General features: G+C 43.5%; 2 protein-coding genes across 2 annotated transcripts in view; one reads left to right on the top strand and one right to left on the bottom strand.

The window, feature by feature from the left end:
• Nucleotides 1-4,325: 4,325 nt before the first annotated feature.
• CYR61 (cysteine rich angiogenic inducer 61) lies at nt 4,326-7,255 on the bottom strand. The gene is made up of 5 exons (XM_006919373.3): nt 6,947-7,255; nt 6,442-6,655; nt 5,736-6,092; nt 5,396-5,604; nt 4,326-5,277 (listed from the first exon to the last, which is right to left on the bottom strand). The coding sequence occupies exons 1-5, from the start codon at nt 7,007-7,009 to the stop codon at nt 4,975-4,977; spliced, it is 1,146 nt and encodes a 381-aa protein (XP_006919435.1). The 5' UTR covers nt 7,010-7,255; the 3' UTR covers nt 4,326-4,974.
• Nucleotides 7,256-9,712: 2,457 nt separating this feature from the next.
• Nucleotides 9,713-16,491, top strand: part of DDAH1 (dimethylarginine dimethylaminohydrolase 1) — a 212,884-nt gene continuing 206,105 nt past the window's right edge. Inside the window, exon 1 of the mRNA XM_025051936.1 lies at nt 9,713-9,998. Within this exon, the coding sequence (XP_024907704.1) occupies nt 9,981-9,998 (18 nt within the window). The 5' untranslated portion in view covers nt 9,713-9,980. The remainder of the gene's footprint in view (nt 9,999-16,491) is intronic.

Raw genomic sequence — 16,491 nt, 5'->3', positions numbered from 1 at the left:
TTTGGTCCATGAAAATTTGTGGGAATCACATCAGCTCAGCACTGCCTACCTGGATTTTCACATGAGAGAAATAAACTTCGATGTTAATTAAGGCATTGTTATTTGGTTTTTCTATTATTTGCAGCTTTAACCTAATCTTAACAAACTTTTGCTTACATGTGTGCCTTCCCCACCACAAAGTAAAGGAACCTTGCTTCTTCAACTACTGCATAGCACTGTGCCTGGAATGTAGTGTCTATTGAGTGAATGTAAGAATGAAAAGATGAATGAATGGCCAACAGGCTAGGGAAAAGCCCAAGGGGAATTAGAAGAAAGATATTGGGCCAATGTGGGGGTACCTTCTGATTTAGTTTCAGCTTAAGACAATATTTATTCTATATTAATGAGCACTTACTTTATACCAGGCACCGTGTCAAGTGATGCTTTTATAGTAGTGAAGAAGACACAAAAATTTCTGCTCTCATAGAGTTTATTCTAAAAGGAATGGGCATAATAAATAAACAAGAAAATATCAGGTAATGCTAAGTGCCATGAAGAAAATAAAATCACTTAATGTGATGAACTACTTTAGACTGGGTGATGAGGAAAGGTCACTGAGAAGGTAACATTTATGCCAAGACCTGCATGATAAGCAGCTTAGATCAAGGAGAAGGGCATTTGAGGCAGAGCAACAGCAAGGGCAAAGGCCCTGGAGAGGAACCTACTTGGCTTATTTCAAAGAGGAAAGGGCAAGTGAGATTATAGTGAGTGAGGGTGAGTGAAAAGAAGTAGGCAGAGTCTGGGACATATGTCCCAAGTAAGGAGTAAGGAGTAGAATGCTATTCCAGGAGTAATGGGAAGCCATGGAGCCTTTAAGCTAAGACTGACATGTTCTGATTTACATTTTTAAAGACTCTCTCTGGATCCTGGAAGGAAAAGGGATCATTGCAGGGCAAGAATGAAACCCAATGATGTTTTAGTTATCTTTTGCTGTGTAACGATCAACACCCAACAAAACTTTGGGTCATAAAATAACCATATTAGTTTGCTATTTTATGGCTCAGGAATTCTAGTAAGGACTCGACTGGCAGTTCATCTCTGATTCACAAGACTCATGAGGCAGCTGGGGCTGGAAAATCTACTTTCTAGATAGTTTCTTCATGATGTGATGTCCAGGTACTCCCTGATCTTTCTTTCTCCACATGGCATTGCATCCTGTGGTGCCTATCAATGTGGTGTGGGCTTCTCACAGCTTGGTGGTCCCAGGGCAATTGTACTACTTACATGGAAGCTCATTTCAAAATGAAAAGAAGAGGTCCTAGCCAGTGATACACTTAGAACAAATGAGTCTGTTCTATACATAGGACACATATATTATTGTCATGCTTCACAATGTGCTTTGTTTCAAATAATGTGTTATTTGGGGCAAGGACTTAATGAGGCCAGCTATCAAGGGCTATATAGAGAGGTAAACATATAGACTTATAGACTGTGAGATCCAGCAATTGCCACATTCTATAACCAGGGGTGCTTTAGAGAGTAAAGAGGGCCTAGTGACATTATATTTTCAAAGGTTTTATAGAGATGAGTTCATTTGCCCCAAGAAAGATCAGAACAGTTTCACTTCATACATTCAGTTGCTTGAGGAAACAAAGTTTTCAAGATACAGGAATCAATGCAGAGTGTATGAAATCAAAGAGAGTGTATGAAAAAGAATGCTTTGAGTGACAAAAAATGCTGGAAGCTATTGTTCCATTTTAAGACAGGAGAGAACAATCCGTAAACTTGCCCAGAGTCACCCAGTAAATTAATGGCGGGGCTGGTGCCAAAAGACATGTCTCTGGATTTCATTTTGGGATTCTTTCCACTACATCACCTGCCACTCTGCGCAATACACAGCTTTGCTCTGTGCTGTGTTCCTACTGGACCCTTGCTACTGCTCAACTGACATTCAAATACTGCTAAGTGACAGGAGAAGAGGTTGTGAACGAATCAAGTCTGGTCTCTACTGGAAAAATAACTCTAAAATATGCTTTGCTAATTTTGACTTAGTCACAGCTCTTTGTGCAGTGGACAGCACACACATTTATGTAAAAATCTTCATGGTGAGACCCCTTGCTATAGTTCTTAATGTCTAATTGAATATTTCTTAAAATTCACTAAATTCCTAAGATTCTGAGGTGATCCTAGAAGTCTCGGTTCTTACATCCCTATCAAAAAAAATCAAACAAACAAAAACCCGAGTCAAGACCACTAGGAGCTTTGGGATTGGAAAGTGAGAACAACACGTGCTCTTTGCTTGTGTGGAGGGGTACGTATATATATCTATATTATGATGAATGCTTATGTAACATCTATTTCATATATGCAAATGCATGGTTTTCGATTTTGTTTTCTCAATATTTGAAGTAGGCAGAGCTCCATGCAGAACCTAGATAAAAGTTATATGTTCTAAATTACATAATTTTCTTCTCAATTACTTTGAATTTCTTCACTTATTTTCTATAGAGAAATAAGATGGACAGTCTTCATTTTCTTTTATTGGTCATTCTTCTTTAAATACAATCAACACTTATGCTTATTCTTTTTGTATATACTGCAGTAAGATTAATGACCCAAAGAACCAGTGTTTTCCTATGCCGGGTTTCATTTCACATTTGAGCTTATTTGGATAAATATCAACTCCCTACACACTTAAAGGATCTATAAAATATTGCTCCTTGATCTCTATGTAAGAAGTAATTTACCGGGCTCTAATCTTGGAGAGAAATACCTCAGGATTGGTGCGTGGGAATCTGTAAACCTTACCTATGAATTTAGATGTCTGTTCAACAAGATTGCACCTCAAAAACCTCACACCTTTACTATGTTTCTCGTGTTATATTGCACTGACAAGTTTAACTGCAAGCATGACTGAGCCAGGTGGTGTTTAAATTCCCAAATACTTCAAAATTTGAATGCCTCAGGCAAGAAAAACTGACTACTCAGTAGGCACAAGTTGTAATATTTCAGTTAAGACATTGTCAAAATCAAGAGTGAAGGCCTTTGCCCATAGATTTTACTATCATATTTAAGTTAACCTTTATGCATTTCAATAATGCTTTAAAACCAATGCTTAGGCAGTGCTTTTCTGTGGGTCTTCATTAAAGCATCAATATTAAACTATTTTGAAAAACTACCCTTACAGAACCCCAGGAGCTGTCCCCCTCCTCCCTTTTTAAAGCACTTTCTCTTATTGCCTAAAAATTCAAGTACTCTCTTAACCAAGTGCAGACTGAAATATTTCACTATGGATTTGAACAGGAGCCAAGAAGGTCGATGAAAGGAAAACTCTCTATAAAAGGTTTATTGTCAGCGCTTTCTAAAGATGTAGTTTATTCTAAAACGGGCTACCAACATTTTCACAAACATTGACGCAGCCTTCTCAGCTTCTCCTAGACCTATGATTCAGGTCCTTTCCTTTTAGGAATGCTCTGCATCTAGCCTTTGACCTTCTGGATAGCCAACTCTAACTGTTCCCTCCTCCATCAATATAATGCGTATTATAAAAAGGAAAGGGGGATGGGATAGCTTGGTCCTCACTCTATTGGAAAAGTACTTGAAATTCCTTGCATTCTTTTGCATTTAACAACATGTTTACCTAATCACCGGCTTATTAGGATTAACACAAATCATTGCTTCAAGCTCATTCAATGAAAACAAACTGACTCCTCGAGACTCAAACATTTTCTTCTCTGATTCCAGCCTAGGGTAAATTTTTAAGTAGTCCTCCTAAGTTTTTGGAACAATATTGGGAAAACATGAAGTTATAAACAAGTGACCTTTTATAATAACACATTATCCAACCATACTTAATCTTGCCAATGGACGTATATATGCACAGCCTGGGTTATGAACTGTTTTCATTGAAGTTTCTCTCCTCTACTGAACTGGCATGCATAATAACCTAGTAATTAAAATGATAAATGACTACTATACCCACCTTGCAGTGTTTGGGAGATGGAGACCCTTAGGCTTTGAATTCTTATAAAAATAAAGCATTTTATTTAAAAATCATAAACTTGGCTTCGGATTCTTTCTTGTGCTTCTCACAATTCCGGGTGTTCAATACATGGTTTTATACAGATTACTTTAAATGCAAAGATTTATCTCTACTAAAGATATAAAACAATCATTGTCTCATTTTTTGTAGGTTATCCACCTGCTCTATCACAAGCACCTAGAATAGATCCTGGCACAAAGGAGGCACCCAATAAATCCTGTTTGAATGACTGAATGAATAAGCTGGATTATTCCCAATGACTTTGGACAGTCTCTAAAAATACTGAATGCCATACACTCAGATGTTAGGTAAATATTTCTTTATTAAATGATTAATTCCATAAATAAATTCTTTTCACTGAATATAAAATTAAAATCATTTACAAATTATTCCAGTATTACATTTCCCCACCCTCTCCGAAAGCTACATTTTGATAAATAAAAACATTCAGTCTTAAAAACACCTGATTTCTGTTTGCAGTTTAGAGTGCAGATAGCTGCCTCTCACAGACACTCACGGAGTGTCACCTTCAGGAAGGGATGGAATCCCCTCCCATTTACTTCTGTCAAAGGATGAAGACTTTACCTGTCCAACTAATCTAATTATCTTTTACAATTGCAGAACCGAAAGGAAAAAAGCCTAGAGAAAAATACGCTTACCAAATAATTTACAAACAGAAAACAGAACGTCCTCAACACCACAAGCTCCAAAATGAAGCAGTAACATGTGCTCCAATATTATGAAGCAAAGTATTCTCCAGTCGCGGCTGCATTAGTGTCCATCTGCACTAGCACACCAGGCAGTTTCGAAATACCTTAATACTACTCAAGAATGAGCAATACATCCCTTCTACAATGAGTCCCTTCACCCCCACCACCCCCACCCATGTCTCCGTGATTCTGGCACTCTTCTCCCCAATTTGTCCACCCTTGTGCTGGAAACCCAGGTAGCACTTAGTCCCTAAATTTGTGAATGTCATTGAACAGCCTGTAGAAGGGAAACGCGGCCTCGTTGGCATGTGGGCAGTTGTAGTTGCATTTGCAGGACTGGATCATCATGACGTTCTTGGAAAACATCTCCCCATCTTCACAGCGGAACCGCATCTTCACGGTCCTGGTCTGCTGGGGCGTACAGCATCGGCCATCCACACAGGAACCACAGTACTTGGGCCGGTATTTCTTCACACTTGAACATCCAGCGTAAGTAAACGTGACAGGTTCGGGGGATTTCTTGGTCTTGCTGCATTTCTTGCCCTTCTGTAAGGAAGAGGAGAGAAAGAAAGTTAGGGGTAATGTTTCTCTTTCTTAGAAGAGAGCTTCGCATCTCACCCAAGTGTCCAGCAACAACAGTCTACCGGCCACCACAGGAACTTACTTTCAGGCTGCTGTACATCGTCTGTCCACAAGGCCGCACTTCACAAATCCGTGTTTCTTTCACCAGGCGGCATTCAGGGTTGTCATTGGTAACGCGTGTGGAGATACCAGTGCCACAGGTCTTTGAGCACTGGGACCATGAAGTAGTTTGAACGATACATTTCTGGCCATGTAAAGGATTGTATAGGATGCGAGGTTCCATTCCAAAAACTAGAGAGACAAGCAAGAGGGAAGATTTCTCAGAGCCATACTGACACAAACAGATTCAAGTACTCATTTCTTTATAGCTTCGAACTAGGAATGTATTTCAGTACTATGTCTTGGAGGCTGTCTTAACTTACCTGGGAGTCGCTTAAGGGAGCCACCTCTTCCAAATGCAATTAATTCATTGTTTCTCGTTAATTCCACTTCTGAGGCATCGAATGTGGGCCCCTTGCCCAGGAGGTCGTCCCTGTCCTCCAGGGGGTCCTTGGCACCATCTTCATCACAGACCCACTCCTCACAGCACTGCCCGTTAACTTTAACCAGCCGGGGATTGGGACAGCCCAGGTTGGGGAGAGAAAGTTCTTGGGGACACAGAGGAATGCAGCCCACAGCACCGTCAATACATGTGCACTGATGTTTACAGTTGGGCTGGAAACTTTCCCCGTTCTGGTAGATTCTGGAGTTATATTCACAGGGTCTGCCCTCTGACTGAGCTGCAAGGAGCACCAAAAGAGAAAAGGAAGAGAAAATAAAGTTAAGATTCCAAACCACAGCCTGAAACGCATACATATTTTCTGCTGTTAAATTCAATTTATGGTAAAGTTCTCTACAATTCCCCGGAGACTCCAGACCAGAACAATAAGTTAGTCAGGAATCACTTTTCCGTATGCGCTTTTCGTTAGGTCCAGACACACTGAATTGCATTCCAGACTGCTGAAATCATGTGCCTTTCTGCCAAGCTACCAACAACAAAGCATCACCATACATGGTCTCAAAATTACTAAACTTCTGGACTACGGGGACTATTATTTTTTTAAAGGGGCCAAACCACAAGCATCTTACCTCTGCAGATCCCCTTCAGAGCGGTGGAGCTGGCGCCGAAATTGCATTCCAGCCCCTTGGTGTGGTCGCAGGGCTGCGTTTTGCTGCAGTCCTCGTTGAGCTGCTTGGCGCAGACCTTACAACAGCCGCAGCCGTCCCGGACCAGCCCGACTCCCGGGGCGCACTTGGGCGCCTCCAAGGGGCAGTGGCAGGCGGCGGTGCAGGTGGAGAGAGCCTAGAGGGGAGAGAAGACTCACGTGAGACTCGGCGCGGGGCGCCCAGGGAAGGGACAGGGGTCTATGACGCTGTCGGCAGGAAGGTCTCTGATCCCGTCCGGCCGGCTCACCTCGGACAGGGCTGCGTCCGCCAGGAGGCCACAGACACATCTTTAAGGAGGGCTTAAAGAAAGAGCTACCCCCAAACGCTCCCCAAACTTTTCAGTTTAGTTTTTTTCTGCCGTGGGCAATCTGGGGAAAGGAGAAGGGACTGGGAGAGCGGACGCGGAAGCGGTGGCAAAAGAACTCACCAGCCTGGCCAAGTGGAGGAGGGTGACGGCGACGGCGAGCGCCCTGGCAGTGCGGGAGCTCATTGTGGCGCGCAGGAGAAGCCCAGGCGAGCGCGGAAGCAAAGACGCCAACACACCGGTGTGCGTCGGGGCAGCGGGTGCGGTGCGGTGCGGTGCGGTGCGGTGCGGTGGGCCGAGTGGCAAGGAGGCGAGGGGTCGGGGCGGCGAGCGGGCTGCGGGCGTCCTTCTGCCGAGGTCTTTTCGGAAGAGGCGCGGAGGGCACGGGTGTTGCTCGGGGGCGCTCTCGCTCGCGGTCTGCCCAAGCGCTCAGAGCCCGCCTTTTATACCGGCCGGCTGGGCGCCGCGTGTTGCAGTGACGTAGGCTCTGTCTGCGCGTTCCAGAATTCTCAAACATCTCAGGAATGCTGGTTGGCGCGGGCTACTGCCAAGCGCCTCCCCTGGCTCCGTTGTACTTTTTTTTCTTTTCTTTTCTTTTTTTTTTGGTCCTGGACCCAAGAAAACAATCTTCCGTTTTTTTCGCTTTAAATAACGACTTGTATTGGGGAGGGCTCTTTTTGGCGTGATGGTGGTGGAAAGGGAGGGGGGGGACTGGGGGGGAGAGTTCAGAACTTTGCCTGGATTGGGAGGGTGGGAGGACCTGAGAGGGAGGAACAAAAGTCGTTTTGTTTGGTGATGCGGAGTTGACCGGACAGCTTTGGAAGCCCTCACCCTCGGAAAGGCAGCGAACTGTTTGCTTGTTTACAACCAAGGTGAGAGTCAAGTTATCTATTGAGAGAGGCGAATGGGGAAGGGGAAGTGGAAGTGTGTCTCTGAGCCAGGAATCTACTTGTGGACTTACATAGAGGTATGCTCGGATCAAGTCCCAAAGCTTTGGCATGGTGTTTATTAGCCAAGTTAAGTGCAAATTAATACCTGCAGTGACATTTATGAATGAGAAGGTGGAAAATTAGCTCCCTTCATATCTGGCAGATTTCCAGGCGTAGGTCTTCCCCCTTCCATTCCCCGCCCCCCACCCTTTTTTTTTTTTTGGTATGTCGCACTTGTTTGTTTTTGGAGGTTCCCACTTTAGTTCCAGCCCACTGCCTGTGTTGGAAGTCCGAAAGGAAACGGACAGAGGGAGTTCTCCGGGAGGCTGACTTACACTTCCTCACGGATATGGGAGACGGGGTAAGAGCTTCCAGCCTCCCTCCACGGGCAGGAGACGATGCACAGTAAGCAGCCAGCCAGAAGCAGAAGGGACCACCGTAGAGTGATTTGTACTGAGATCATCACCTGTATACATATACTGCAAGGACAAACTAGATTCCAGCACCATTGTGTTCAATGGATCTCTGGGAAAAGTAGACTTCCTAAAGCTGAAAGTGTTGCGGATTCTAGACTCCTTTCCTTGAGATTCCTTAGAAACATGTCATTTCAAGTGAATTGCAATGCTTTTCTCTCCAAGTACATAGAACTAAGAGACTTAAGATGTAGTGTTTGGTAATAAAAAGTTAGCGGGTTTTAAGATCCTATTCTACCTGCAACACACTTAGTAGAAGACCACCCCCCCCCCAAAGCAATTTACTTTAACAGCATCAATATTGTTAGTGTGATTGATAAACTTTCCCTCAAAGTTTCTAAAATATCGTCTTGTGTTAATAAGAACATACACAAGTAATTATGCTAGTCTCCCTTTTATATGTGCTTTAGGAGAACTGCATGGCTCTTTTGCTATGTTGTTCTTTTTCATGTTTAGGGCTGTTCAGTCTTCATAAGTTAGCAGTCTTGCTTAAGAAGGCCTTCTTCAGTGCAGACTTTTCTGTGAATGACTGATAAGCACAATGAGAAGGTATTACAGTGAAAACATTCTCCAATGAAGAGAACTGACAGGAAAGAGTTAAGTTTCATTAATTCATTCCAAAATCCCCTTTCATAAGTCTAAGAGGCTTTTTTGCTAGAGGGAGTGGGATCTCAAAGGCTTTTGTTGGAGGGTGTTGGGATGGGGGACATACTTTTCAAGACAACAGACTGTCAGGTGTTATGCAAATAAAGTGTGGAAGGTCTGGACCCTACATTGTACCCAGGCCAATTCATCAATTATTGTTTAGAAAAATGGTTTTTCCTGTATTAGAGTTTGATTATTGTTTCCTTCTTCACGAAGTGATTGGGGACTGTCGGGGTGAGTAGGGGCAGTACAGGGTGGAGGAGGTGGTAGAGAGAGAATGGATGGAGAGGAACGTTCCTGGCTTCTGTTGTGATGTCTTTTCTATTTGACTTCATGGTTGTAAGTATTTCCAGATGGTGAATCAGACACCAGACGTAACAATATTTCCATATTTGGGTATAGCAGTAGCCTGCGTTTTTAACATTTTTCTGCCTGTTATCCAACCACAAAGCATTCTTGACAACTTCAAATGTTGTTAAATATAGACTTAACTTCTGTTCCCAGAGCAGGAAATTCTTTTGAATTCCTTGTTTTTCACGCAATCTGTCTATCATGATTTAAAATAAAATTACAGTGAATGACCCAACTGGCCTGTGTATATACCATGTTCCTTTATTGAAGTGTGTGTGTGGGGAAGAGAGGGGGTCAGGCAAAAAGATTCAGTTCATTGAATAGCATACGCGCACACGCCATTCCAGAGATTCCTTTAAAAATTAAAGTTTTCTAATAAGGGTGTGTGGGTTTGTTTCTGAACTTTAACTAGGGAATCTTGGAGGATGAGTTTGCACCAGAGGAGAAACTTGGAGAACCTTACCATCAACTGCCTATTTAAGCAGGGGGTGTATTGTGGGAGGGGGTTTGGGAAGCTGGAGCAAACTGGGCCAGGAGGTGGGGGAGTGGGAGAGACTGGAGTAACCTATGTGCACAGCCTTTCCATATACTATGTCCTGGTGCGCCTGCTAGTAAACCACAACATCAGGCGAGAGGAACAAACAGCAGTTCCTCATGTCCTGTTCAAGGACCGTCCAGAAACCCCAGACATCCCGTCGCCTTCTCACCTCCTCTGTTGAGAGCTGCAGATCAGTTCACTGTTGACAGATTGGAGGGGAAATGTGCAAATGTTTATGGGTAAGTGTTGTTTTGAGTGCTAATTCTGCATGGCTCTTTTGCTCTATTTCCTCCTTTTTTTTCCCCCATACTGGTGCCCCAAGAGGGAATAACGGGCCGACTTGTTTCCTCGGACTGCAGAGCGGGAGAAGGGGCTGCTTGTCTTCTGCAGCTCCTGGCTTTGGGCTGAGCAATGGGGACGTCTCTCACCCGCTGCTGCCAGGGAATTTTAGGTCACCAAAAGAAGGGGTCACTGTCTAGCGGCAACTGAGAATAATAATCGCCTTAAACCTGGTGACTCCGGTTTCCTAGCCCTGGACTACTGGTTTTCAAACTTAAGCGTTATCTCAGAATTACCTGGAGGACTGGTTAAAAGACCGACTTCTGGGCCCCATCCCAGAATTTATTAGTTACCTTTCTAACAAGTCCCTAGGTGATGGCGCTGCTGCTAGTGAGGGGAATCACACCCTGTGAACCACTGATTTGGACGACAGGACAGGAGTGCCTGTGATAGCTGTGTATGCGCGCGCACACGTGTCCTCATAGGTACTCGCCTGCACACCTCTTCTCACAATGCCACTTTTTATACCATCTTACTGAACAGAACAATTTATGGTGACAGCGAAAGGCTACTTTTAAAGTGGCGCCCAGCGCCATCCGTTTGCTCTCCACACCCTTCCATCTCCTCACCCCCACCGGGTGGAGTGAGTGCTGGGAGAGCTAGAGGAAGCCGAGAAGGCGGCGGGAACTGGGTGCCAGACGCGCGGAGAGGGGGCATGGGCCGGAGCATCGGGATGCTCCGGGCCGCCTGCTGCTCGCCGCCCCCTGCCGGCTGCGGGGCTTGAGCGTCCCCAGTCGCCGCGGTTGCCAGGATTCGAGGTTTCCGGCGGCGCGCAGCGCAAGACGTTTCCAGCCCCAGCCCATATTTGGTGAAAGTCTTTCAAGGCTCCGTCATCGAGCTCCGGGGGGCGGCGGGGGAGGCCCTAGGAGCGGGCCCAGCCACCGCAGGGCCGCCACACTGCTAAAGGTACCGGCGCCCAGGCTTCCCGCCGCCATGCCCCAGGCAGTGTGGTGAGCGCGCACGCCGGCCCTGGGGAGACCGCCACCGCCAACCCCCCTCTCGCACCTCTCGGATGGCCGCCCCGCGCTGCGTGGGAGGCTGGCACGGAGCGTGCCGCGGCCCGATTGTGTCACTTTTCCTGTCCACTCCTCTGTTGACTCGTCCTCCCAGCAAGGCAGCGATTGCTGCGCTGTACTAGATTTAGAGAGTACGCCCAGGCACCGGAGTGTGGGTGCGTATGTCGAAGGGCAGCGTTTGCTGAGACATCGAGCCCACCCGGAGAAAAGGGATGTGGAATTGACTCTGGGGAGAATCCCAAAGGACCTGGTCCCATTATTCATAGAAGGGAGACATGCTAGAGGTCACTCTTGGTTTCTCTTGGTCTCCCACAACTTCTTCCTCTCTTCCTCATAAGTAAGTTCCATTGGGGGGTGGGGCGCGGTGGAGAGGGAAGGAACCCCTGGATGGGAAGCCCTAGCTCTGTCATCTACTAGCCTGTAGCTTTTCTTAAGCTGCTCATCCTCTCCAGACCTTGTATCCTTTATCAGTAAATTAGGAAAGGAGACAGCAGGTAGTAAACATAGAGCAGTCTTTTTCAGAGTTAAATCTCATGCCATCCTCTAATAACGACAGAGGCAAACACTTATATAAGACTCACTCTATGTCAGGCACTGTTTCGAGTGCCTACTATATACTGACTCATTTAATTCTCCAGTGCCCCATTAAGGAAGATCCTCCTGTCAACACCATTTTCTATCTAAATGAAGAAATGGAGATACAGCAGGTAAGTGACTAGCCAAAGTGACTAGCACTCAGCTAGCAGATAGCAGAACTGGACCCAGGCACCTTGGTTTCAGCAGGCATTGCATGCTCTGCATGTCTTACTTCAGAGTTCAGGCCTGTCCCCTCTGCTCGAACTTTACTTTTATTTAACTCTATCACAACTTACCCAGATATTCCAGGATAAATGCATCAGATAGAAAAATAGTTGATGAGTTAACTTAAGCTGTGTTAACCTTTTGAGATTTGCCTACTATACTGGCTTTCAGAGAAGAGGACAAGAGGTGTTGCGTTTTAACGGGAAAAAAATCCTTAAAGGAAATAAATTTACATAGTGGATTTTTTGGTACCTTGGCAGGCTGTTGGGGCAGATATCTGGGACCTTCGAGGTCCTTCTGACACTTCACAAGCCACATTGATCAGGCAGTCCCTACTTCTGGAGTAAGGCTTGGCCTGATGGGAACTGCATTTGTCACTGAGATAAGGTTTTCGATGTCATTTACATGGTGGTTCATCAGTCTGCATGTTCTTCTTGGGCTGGATATGCTTTTAACCTATTTTTTTCAACAATATGTTATGAGTACAATTACTATGTATCTGAGGACAGATAGTTTTCCCACTCTGAACCTCAGATTTATTCATAGTTCACTATTGTCATTGCACTGTGGTAGGCACTGGTGACATAAAAAGGGAGTTTAACATTGACTTCTTTCCCTTTGAGGACTATATGGTCTGTTGCTGAAGTGGGTGCAACATGCTATATGGACACCTCTGCCTGGGGAGTGAGGACGGAACTAATCTAAGTATGAAAGCATGGGCAAGAATCTGACAGGTGAAGGGCATTTGAGACAGAGGGAACGGAACCTCGACCATGCACAATGAGGGTCTACCTAGTGTGGCTGGACCATAGGATTCATTTGAGGAACTGGCAAGAGACATCAGCTGAGACCTTCTTCAAATGGCCTTGATTATTATGGCATTGAGCCTCTGCCTACAGTCAGTGCCATATGAGGTTTTGCCTTGATTTCCTCATCTATAAGATAATGGGTTTGCCCCAGCTCATGGGACATGCACTGAAAGGCTCACGGGGATCAGCCAGGTAACAAAATGCCATTTCAAGGACTCATACTGGCTGACACCTGGACTTAGGATAATAGGAACAAACTATGTGGGTGCTGAGTGGTTGGTAGGTGAAAATATGAGTCTAGTGATTGCCCATGGGCTCATTTTTAAAAGAGATACCAGAAATATGGGGTTTTATGTGAGGTCTTTTAATTTTTAAATGGTCGGCTATTAATTAAAATGATATTAAAATGCCATTTAGTTTAACTGTAGGAAAACCAAAGAAGACAATGTCTGGGGCCTGCCAGTTGTGATCTCTGCACTGAATGTGTCTAAGAACCTGTCTTGCTCCAGCATTGTCATTCCCAGCCACTCCTTAAATATCAAGGAATAGCACCTGGGCTCCATTTGTCAGATTTAATTTAATTGGCTATACTTTCATTTGTTTTAGAACTTAACTCAGTTGCCACTTGACTCAGTTGTAGGAGTTTATACTTTATCAACAAAATTGGAATCAGTGTCTTTTCTCATTTTCTACTTTACTCACTCCTCAAACACTATTCAGTCTCCCTTTTTCTTTTCCTCCCGAATTTATGTTGTAAACAGCTGGCATTGCCTTGGCAGCATGATAGGAAACACTTTTTTTAGGGCACTCATATTCAGTGGGAACTATATCTGTTTATTTCTTCCACCTGGCATTTGTCCACAGGAAGCCAGGCACTTCTAACCCCCTTACCTTACAGAACTTCTTGTTTTGTGATAACACAGGAACATTTCATTGGAATGGACCGGAAGGCACCTCTCCCACTCCACCCTGCAATCTATCTTCTAGACATGGTTGAGCAATATGAAATATATTAATTATAAGTCAGTATCAAATAGATTGGCACAAGACTCAAGGGATTAAGAATTCACATCCACCTTTTGTGTTACTCAAGGGATTAAGTATCAAATAGATTGGCACAAGACTCAAGGGATTAAGAATTCACATCCACCTTTTGTGTGCCATATGAGGTTTTGCCTTGATTTCCTCATCTATAAGATAATGGGTTTGCCCCAGCTCATGGGACATGCACTGATTTTATTTCCAAATATATCTGTCTCTTCATTGCCCACTTAAAACTCCACATACGACGACATTCAGAATTTAGAAAAGATTTGATTGGGGCGTAGTACATACACACTCAAGTAGATCATACAATTAAACATATCTGTCTCTTCATTGCCCACTTAAAACTCCACATACGACGACATTCAGAATTTAGAAAAGATTTGATTGGGGCGTAGTACATACACACTCAAGTAGATCATACAATTAAACATATCTGTCTCTTCATTGCCCACTTAAAACTCCACATACGACGACATTCAGAATTTAGAAAAGATTTGATTGGGGCGTAGTACATACACACTCAAGTAGATCATACAATTAAACATATCTGTCTCTTCATTGCCCACTTAAAACTCCACATACGACGACATTCAGAATTTAGAAAAGATTTGATTGGGGCGTAGTACATACACACTCAAGTAGATCATACAATTAAACATATCTGTCTCTTCATTGCCCACTTAAAACTCCACATACGACGACATTCAGAATTTAGAAAAGATTTGATTGGGGCGTAGTACATACACACTCAAGTAGATCATACAATTAAACATATCTGTCTCTTCATTGCCCACTTAAAACTCCACATACGACGACATTCAGAATTTAGAAAAGATTTGATTGGGGCGTAGTACATACACACTCAAGTAGATCATACAATTAAACATATCTGTCTCTTCATTGCCCACTTAAAACTCCACATACGACGACATTCAGAATTTAGAAAAGATTTGATTGGGGCGTAGTACATACACACTCAAGTAGATCATACAATTAAACATATCTGTCTCTTCATTGCCCACTTAAAACTCCACATACGACGACATTCAGAATTTAGAAAAGATTTGATTGGGGCGTAGTACATACACACTCAAGTAGATCATACAATTAAACATATCTGTCTCTTCATTGCCCACTTAAAACTCCACATACGACGACATTCAGAATTTAGAAAAGATTTGATTGGGGCGTAGTACATACACACTCAAGTAGATCATACAGAGAGATTAAAGCTATTTATTTGTGCCAGCTTTTTGCAGGTCCAAGGATTAAGTATAAAGGAAGATTCTATCAGTTGAGTCGATTACGTGAAATAAGACATAAAACATTTTTGATGTTTAGCAGAATGCTTGGCACATGATAAGTGCTTAATAAATTACTATTATCTACTGCTAAGAACCACCATTATCTTTACTTTTCTATGATTAGCATAGAATGAGCTAGCCTTATTCTCTAGAGAATATTCGGGATGCTTTAGACTAAATGAACTCTAGTTAAAAATCACTTGATAAATGGCATATAGGTGATGTGATTTAAAAGATCCATCCAGACCAGCATTCTGGCTTACACGGGTTCCCTAGTGACCCTCTAAGAAAGAAAGCACTCAAATGACTTTGCTTGTCAAAGAATCGCAACTTTGCCTACAGGCAGTGTGGTAAGCCATGAGAGGATTTGTCTTGGTTTCCACATCTATAAGATAGTGGGGTTGCCCCAGTTCATGGGACATGTACTCAGCCAGGTGATTAGCCAGGTACAAAATGCTGTGCCTGAAGATTAATACTACTGATACTTGGCCTCAGTACTGCGGAGCCATAGGGATGGTTATATCTATGAGGCCTGGGTTTTGCCTACCAAAGACTAGGCAATTAGTATATATAGATGAGTTAGTGATCTCATCTAATGTTTATAAACAGTTTTGTAGGGTATTTTATTTGTATTTAAATAGTGAGAAAACTGAGGCTTAGCTCAAGTAACAGGTGCAAAGACAGAGCTATTAAGGTAGAGCCGAATGTCTGTCTCCAAAGACCATTCTTTTGAAGCAGAACATGGTATTCACCCTCCATGAAATCTGCCTTAAAACTTTAGGAACTTTCCCTCAAATTCTTGATTTCCTTTTAACAACTGACTGTGGATGTCACTTAAATATATTTCTTAATGTTTCTTGAGCTTATCAGTAATTGTGGACCGCAGTTTCTTTATGAGAGTCTGGTAATGAATGAGTTAAACGATAAAAGAGGGTTCCTTCCTCAGGGACCCTTGCCTGAGCTTGTTCCTATTTCCTCTGAAGAAAAAAGAGATGTGTCAGAACAGAGAAGGAACTCAGAGATTGAGAGATACTTCTACTCTAACTTAGTCACTGCCATTGATTTTATTACTTGAGGTGGATGGAGCTGTCACCTCCCATGACCTGTGGTCACTTTCACAACAGAGTTACTAAGCATAGAACCCTGCAAGCATTCACCAAGAGCACTCTGCATGTGCCTTACGAAAGGTGTCCCCAGCCTTGGATGTGGGGTGTGGAGCGGGATGCCCAAAGTTATGGTGATAAAAAGCATAGAGCAATTTGAGATTAGTCTCAGGCACTTCTTTGAAATCTTTTACCCCTCTCCTTTGATTAGGTTTTAACTTTCAAGAGAAAACAAACAAACAAAAACCAGCTGTTTTTAAAGTCAATTCTGTTTTTTATAGTTGTTTTTAACTTTTTAAAAATTGAGATATAA

The sequence above is a fragment of the Pteropus alecto genome, unplaced genomic scaffold (assembly GCF_000325575.1).
Source record: "Pteropus alecto unplaced genomic scaffold, ASM32557v1 scaffold25, whole genome shotgun sequence".
NCBI lineage: Eukaryota > Metazoa > Chordata > Mammalia > Chiroptera > Pteropodidae > Pteropus > Pteropus alecto.
This window is presented reverse-complemented; position numbering and strand designations above follow the sequence as displayed.

Bases quoted from the DNA above. Each gene is read 5' to 3' on its own strand.
- CYR61 (XM_006919373.3), bottom strand. From the start codon at position 7,009: ATGAGCTCCCGCACTGCCAGGGCGCTCGCCGTCGCCGTCACCCTCCTC. The intron at 6,093-6,441 runs GTAAGATGCTTG...TGCTCCTTGCAG, and splicing joins TCTGAAGGGGATCTGCAGAG to CTCAGTCAGAGGGCAGACCC. The intron at 5,605-5,735 runs GTAAGTTAAGAC...TTGTCTCTCTAG, and splicing joins CTCCCTTAAGCGACTCCCAG to TTTTTGGAATGGAACCTCGC.